The sequence below is a fragment of the Camelina sativa genome, chromosome 11 (assembly GCF_000633955.1).
Source record: "Camelina sativa cultivar DH55 chromosome 11, Cs, whole genome shotgun sequence".
Classification (NCBI taxonomy): domain Eukaryota; kingdom Viridiplantae; phylum Streptophyta; class Magnoliopsida; order Brassicales; family Brassicaceae; genus Camelina; species Camelina sativa.
Genome location: NC_025695.1, coordinates 33469912 through 33477086, shown reverse-complemented (window position 1 = coordinate 33477086; position 7175 = coordinate 33469912). Strand labels below are relative to the sequence as shown.

Genomic DNA, 7175 nt, shown 5'->3' with positions numbered 1-7175 from the left:
GTTTGCCCCGAGAAGACATGCGTACACCATCACTCCTCTAGAGCTCTAGGCGATCTCACCGGAATCAAAAAGCATTTCTGCCGGAAACATGGCGAGAAGAAGTGGAAGTGCGATAAATGTGCCAAGAGATACGCAGTCCAATCTGATTGTAAAGCTCATTCCAAGACTTGTGGTACTAGAGAGTACCGTTGCGACTGTGGCACCATATTCTCCAGGTACAATTTTTTTTTTCTATCAACCCCACAATTAAACTTAACTAAACTTCATGTGAACTCTCTCTAAATAGTAAATACACACACACATATATACTGTTGTCTTTTGTATTGATCATGTCCGAAAAGCTATTCTTTAGTAGCTTTATAGTGCCTAAATCTTTGTTTTTGTCAACATCTAGTTTGATTAAGTTTTATAAGTATGTTTTTGTCATTTTCTATGTGTTTTGTTATATCTTCTTGAAGTAGGGTAAAGTTTCTCGCTTGGGAAATTTATAATACCCATGATGAACATATAACACATAAGCTAGATATCATAATATGTTCAAATAACTAAAGCGAGTATATATATATGCGTGTATGGTTCAAAATGGTAACATTAATTTTTACTTAATATGCCGAAAAAGTGTCAACACGATATTCGATGTTACGGAAATTTGTACTTAGCCGTTCTACTTTTACTGCTGAACCTTAAAAAAAGGTGTTAATATAAATGTTGATTGTGGTTGAAACAGGCGTGACAGCTTCATCACTCATAGAGCTTTTTGCGATGCCTTAGCGGAAGAAACGGCTAAGATAAACGCAGCGTCTCATCTCAACGGTTTGGCCGCCGCTGGAGCCGCAGGACCTCTTAATCTCAACTATCAATATCTCATGGGAACACTAATCCCACCGCTTCAACCATTTGTACCTCTACCGCAAACAAATCAAAACCATCATCATCAACATTTTCAGCCGCCACCTGCGTCGTCCTCATCCCTCTCCCTATGGATGGGACAAGACATGGCGCCGCCTCAACCGCAACCGCAAGACTACGACTGGGTTTTTGGAAACGCTAAGGCGGCAGCGTCTGAGTGCATTGATAACAACAATAATCACGATGAGCTCATTACACAAACCGCAAACGCAAGTTCGACCACTACTACTACTCTCTCTGTCCCTTCTTTGTTCAGCAACGACCAATCTCAAAACGCAAACGTAAATGCAAACGCGAACATGTCGGCAACAGCGTTACTACAGAAAGCAGCTGAAATTGGCGCCTCTTCGATGACAACGGCGGCTACCAACGATCCTTCAACGTATCTTCATAGTTTCCCGCTTAAATCTTCAGATCAGACCACCACTTACGACGCCGGCGAAAAGTTCTTTGCGTTGTTCGGATCTAACAACAACATTGGACTAATGAGTCATAGTCTTGATCAGGAGACTGAGAACGCTAGAAATGACGTTACGGTTGCGTCTGCAATGGATGAGTTACAGAACAACCCCTGGAAACGTAGAAGGGTTGATGGAGGAGGGGAAGGAGGAGGAGGGCAAACTCGGGACTTCCTTGGGGTGGGTGTACAAACATTGTGCCATCCGTCGTCTATCAATGGTTGGATTTGAAACAGTTTAATAAAGTTTCTGAGGTCAATGCATAAATAACGAAAAAGAAAAAGGAATCTTTTGTAATTTCCACCATTTTCTAAAGAACACATATGGTAATGGAAGTTGTTTCCTTTAATTAATTCAAGATTTTATTTAAAGCTTATGATATATATGTGTAATGTCATCAGTAAATGAATATCTTAAATCTTTAAGATATATTTGGCGCGTCGCTCAGAACTGATCCCTCACATGAGTTCATTTGAGTCAATCTTTTTTGGTTGTTGATTAAAAAAAAAAAAATCATGTATATATATTCTTCGAGTATACATGTTTCCAATTGGAATACTCTGACGGACATATATATAACAAGACGTTTAGAAATTAGAATAATACTGTATTTATTTCTTTAGAGGGTATACAACAAATATTTTAAGACATGTAACCTACACTCGAGGGTTATAATTTAATTAATTATTACTATTTTCTAAAAACTTATCAAAAGGTTTAACTAATATTTTAACTTTCACCAATAGTTAAGCTTTTTAAAGTTTTCGTATTCAAAACCCCCTCCCTCCCTTAATATTGTTTTGTTTTATACTCCACTCATCTCTATTATATTCATCTTCTAATTTCACTATTTATCTCATTCATCTAAAGAATCAACTTTATTCAATTGGTGTGGGTAATGCTATGTATGGTGTTAAAACTCTTTTTCATGGGATGCATGGTCTATAGTCGAATTAATCATTTAAATGGGAAATATGGTGTAAAAGGCTAAGGATTTATAATGAAAGTTTGAACATCGTCATTTAACCCAAAATACATAAAGTTGAATAAGTTGTATATATTATCGATTAGTGGATTGATTCACGTATATATTGGGTCAAGGAATAAAGGCATTCAATGAAATAATCTGGTTTTATAGGCATATTCGGTGCAGAAGATAAAGTGAAGATCCATGCATATTCTCCATTAAAGAGTAAGAAAGGTATTTTCTTCTTGTATGCAAAGAATATACAAAAACAAAAAGCATATATAGAGTGGAGAAGTGGTGGCTGTGGGGACAATGAAAGGTGGAGACTTTCGGAGCTCAATTATTTATATCCTAACCCTAACTCGAAGGCAAAATTTTGCATACTTTATAGTGGAGGAAAAGAATAGGAAAAGAGAAAAAGCTTGATATTCCTAGCTTAGGCTTTTTCCACCTTTTATCTTATCTCCCTTTTGCTCTCATGAAGAAAATTAGATTCAGTCATACCTACATTACATGTTATAATTATGTAAAGATAACTCGATAAGTTTATGTTTGGGCAAAAGTAATCAGATTTGTTTAGAAACTACGGAAACAAGAAATAGAGGTTGAATAGTCATTTTTATTAATCAATGTATCGAACTCAAATACAAGAGTTTAAGGCACAACGAGTCAATTTAGAAACTTTAGCTTTGCTTTGGAATTGAGTCGTGTGACTATGCTTCTGGTTTCTTGTTTCGCTCTCGATTTCATGTGGTATTATGTTGATACCGTTCCCTTTTTATAGATAAGTTTTTTTACCCTAATCCTCATGGGATTTGGATTTAAGTAACCCCTCTAGATGAGATAAAGCCATTTCAAATATTCTCTACAAGAGATAGACTCGAATATTCTCTTAACAATGTCGGTAGCCATATCCTGTTGCGGTCCGTATTGACTTATTGCCTACCGTTACGGTCCGTTATCGTTACGGCCCATATTGACTCAGTGTTCATCGTTACGACTTACGGTCGGTATTGACTCAATGTTATAGAGAATGCATAATTCTCTATTATTTATAGAATATATCGTAATTATAATAGAATTTATTTATAATTATGCCCAACACTTTACTCCAAAAAAGGAAGAACATAATTAAAAAATAAAAAAATCTTTAAATACATTTTTAAAGTTTTCTTTGAAATTTATCGACAATAGGAAGCTTGTTCGATGATATTATAAAAATTAGGAAAGCTTTTTATGTTATATATACATATATATATATATATATTAGTTGTCAACACGATATATTATATTATTTTCTATCGTGTATGCATTATTTAAGAGAAAATGTAAAATATGTACAAGATAGTTTTGAAAATAATAATAATGAAAATTCTGATTGTTTTAATGACAATAAGAAAGCTACTCATTATAAGGTTAAAGTTCTATACATGATAATTAAAGTTCTATACATGATAATTAAAGTATCCTACTCTCAGTCATAAATCATAGGTCACAACTATGTTATTGTCTCGATAGCCTTTACCAAGCTGATTCTAACCATGATCATCAATTTTTTTTTTTTGAAAAGAAATCAGCGTTATTATAATACAATTAATCATGTAATTTTGTTACTTAATGCTTGTCACCTATAATATCACACATATTTTTCACCAAACTCAGTAATTTTTGAAGTCATACCAACCTACTTTTACTAAGCAAATATGATAGTTTGTGTCTAGGCAGCCAGCAGCTTGGCCAAGTTGTGCCTAAGCATCATCAACATCTTTAGGAGCTTAGGTCCGTTTTTGTGTCATCAGCCTTACCAAGTAAATTAGTTGGTATCTTTGGGAAGACTTATATGAAGCTGCTCTATTTGTCAATCATCCTAATTTTGCCTCAACGCCAAGCTTATATTTCTTATCATGACACATACGAGGCAAATATCAATTAAAATTGATTGGATATTATATGTTTGAAGATTTGATGAAAAATTGTAAATGTTTTGTTAGTTACATAAGTGAGATAAAATTTAGATTAATATATTTGAACAAGAAAAAAATGAAGTTAGGTTGATATAATAGTTTACGCTCCTTTTTTCTTAATTCCCAAATAGTTTTGAGTAATAAGAGGTTTGTGCTTTAAAATTATATTTAAGAGAAAAGAACATTTCTGATTGTCGAAAAAACAAACGCATATATCCCTGACTTGACCCATTAAAAGAAACATGTAGGGCAACTAAATTTACTGTCCATTTAGGACAAAATATTAGACCAACCACCAAATTTTAGCTTTTGCCTATGACATCGTTTGTATAACCTACTAATAATGTTTGCACAAGCTCAGTATAGGCATTTTTAACAATGGTTATGTTCTAAACACATTCAACTACAATGATCTCTATATTATTATTTTATGTGTTGTGTGCATTACTTTTACGACCGAAAAGTATATGTATGATAAGTTTATAACTAGTTCAAAACATGTGGAACTTGTGTAGAAGTGTACAATTTTGAATTTGTATATGATGGCGTAGTGGATCTTACATGTTCGATGTGTCTATTTCCATTGCGAACAAAAATCACTACTTGTGTTTGGCTTTAACCAATTGGACGACCACAATCTATAATCAGTCATCATCATCATCAAACCCAAGTTAGAAATCCTAACAAAACAAAAGGAAACAACCACTCAAATTATTTTTATCTCAATGTCCAAAACTGTTGGGTTACATAACAAATTCAAGCCCATAAAGAAGCCTATTAGTTAATAAAACGAAAGCCCTAATTTCCAATACACCACAAAGTTAAGAGTATAAAGAGGGAAAGAAAAGAAAAAAATAAATAAAAAAAATCGAAGAAGAGAAATGAAATTTACAGATTCTCCGGTGATCGATCTGACGGTGAAAGGAACAAAACTCTCAATCCAACAAGACAATGGCTCGATGCACGTCGGTACATCCGTATGGCCATGCTCACTAATCCTCTCCAAATTCGCCGAGCGATGGTCCACACTAGACTCATCATCATCAACAACTCCGAATCCATACGCCGAACTCTTCGATTTCCGCCGCCGTCGCGGCGTCGAGCTAGGAACCGGATGCGGAGTCGCCGGTATGGCTTTTCATCTACTAGGTCTAACGGAGATCGTGCTCACAGACATCGCACCAGTCATGCCGGCGCTAAAACACAATCTGAAACGGAACAAAGCGGCGCTAGGTAAATCTCTTAAAGCCTCGGTTGTTTACTGGAACAATAGAGACCAGATCTCGGCGTTGAATCCGCCGTTCGATCTCGTGATCGCGGCGGATGTTGTGTATATCGAGGAATCTGTAGGGCAGCTAGTGACGGCGATGGAGTCGCTGTTGGCGGATGATGGTGCGGTGTTGTTAGGGTATCAGATTAGGTCGCCGGAAGCTGATAAGCTGTTTTGGGAGATGTGCGACGTCGTTTTTAGGATTGAGAAGGTTCCTCATGAGCATCTTCATCATGAGTATGCTTATGAGGAAACTGATGTTTACATCTTTAGGAAGAAGGTTAAGAAAGTGACTGAAGCTGAATCAGAATCAGAATCATGAAGCTAGTTTTAGGGTTTCTATGTAATGTTGTGTTGTTGTTGTTACAATGGAATGTAATTTGTTTCTTTGCTATAGAAAGAAAGATTTTTGAATTATCTCTCATATTGTCAATGTTACCACCAAGCACCAATGTTATTATTGTTATATGAGTGTTCGAGTATTCCAATTGGTTCCGGTTCATGGAACCTATGTTAAACTTTCAATGAGGGGACTGTGCTGGTGAGTTTGGCATATTAGGGGTTGCGGTGAAAACACCAAGTTCAAATAAGAAACAACGAGCCAGAGCCAGACCCAAATCAAACAGGATACATACCAAAGATGATATTCATATAGTTTAAGTCAGGGTATTACTCTTAGTTATTGTGATCGCATTACAACATCAGTACATATAAGTTTAAATTCATGAGCTAACCTACAAGCCTGTTTACTAATATAGTTCCTCTTATTGTCACTCAAAACCAATTCATTATGCTTTAGGTCAAAAGACAAAGACATAATTAGCAACTATATTAGTAAACAGGCTTGTCAAGAATAGAAACGGTAAACGAGATTGTTAATGGGCTTATTTTGGTAATGGGCTTTTAAAAGAACCGAATCAATGGAACCACAAAAAACATATGCGGTCGGTTTTATTACCCAAATGGCAACGTCAGGTCCAAATCCAAACAGAAGCGACAAAACACAAGTCCGATGAAAGAAAGAAAAAAAAAACATTATTTTAAAAACCAAAATTTAGTTTCAAGAGAGAGAGGAGAGAGAAACAAAGAGAGAGAAATGCGAGCCCTGAATCAAACCCCCTCGATTTTCCCAAAAACCCACCAAAGAAAAAAAAGAAAAAAGAAAAGAAAAGAGCATATCTGACAATTCACCAAACAACTCTCTCCAAAGTCTTAAAAATTAAATTTTTAAAAACCTTTTTTTCATTTCTTTTTCCTCTTCCTCTCTCAATCAATTCACACAATCCAATATCAAATTTCTTTTTAATAATTTTTCAATAAAAATATCCAAAGGAAGAAGAAAAAAAATTGTGATTATGATAGAAACGAATAGTCAGAAAAGAAGCACTGTTGTTGGTGTTGGTGTTGTTCGTTCTTTAGTAGTTGCTGTTCTTCTTCGTGATTTCTTATTAGTATTATTTCTTTTAATATTAAAAGTGTTCTCTTCGTTGTTTTTATTAATGATCTTGTCGATATTGCTAATGTTTAATGTTTTTGATTTTATTTGTGTGAAAATTCCCAATCACATTCGCATTAGAGAGAGAGAGAAAGTTTTTTTTTTTTTTTTT

General features: G+C 35.0%; 2 protein-coding genes across 2 annotated transcripts; both read left to right on the top strand.

The window, feature by feature from the left end:
- Nucleotides 7-1743, top strand: LOC104725026 (zinc finger protein NUTCRACKER-like). The gene is made up of 2 exons (XM_010443621.1): nt 7-215; nt 728-1743. Exon 2 carries the CDS (start codon nt 867-869, stop codon nt 1596-1598), a length of 732 nt encoding a protein of 243 aa, XP_010441923.2. The 5' UTR covers nt 7-215; nt 728-866; the 3' UTR covers nt 1599-1743.
- LOC104725025 (protein N-lysine methyltransferase METTL21A) lies at nt 5145-5992 on the top strand. The gene has a single exon (XM_010443620.2). It carries the CDS (start codon nt 5180-5182, stop codon nt 5888-5890), a length of 711 nt encoding a protein of 236 aa, XP_010441922.1. The 5' UTR covers nt 5145-5179; the 3' UTR covers nt 5891-5992.

Coding starts and splice junctions, on each gene's coding strand:
- LOC104725025 (XM_010443620.2), top strand. CDS start 5,180: ATGAAATTTACAGATTCTCCGGTGATCGATCTGACGGTGAAAGGAACA.
- LOC104725026 (XM_010443621.1), top strand. CDS start 867: ATGGGAACACTAATCCCACCGCTTCAACCATTTGTACCTCTACCGCAA.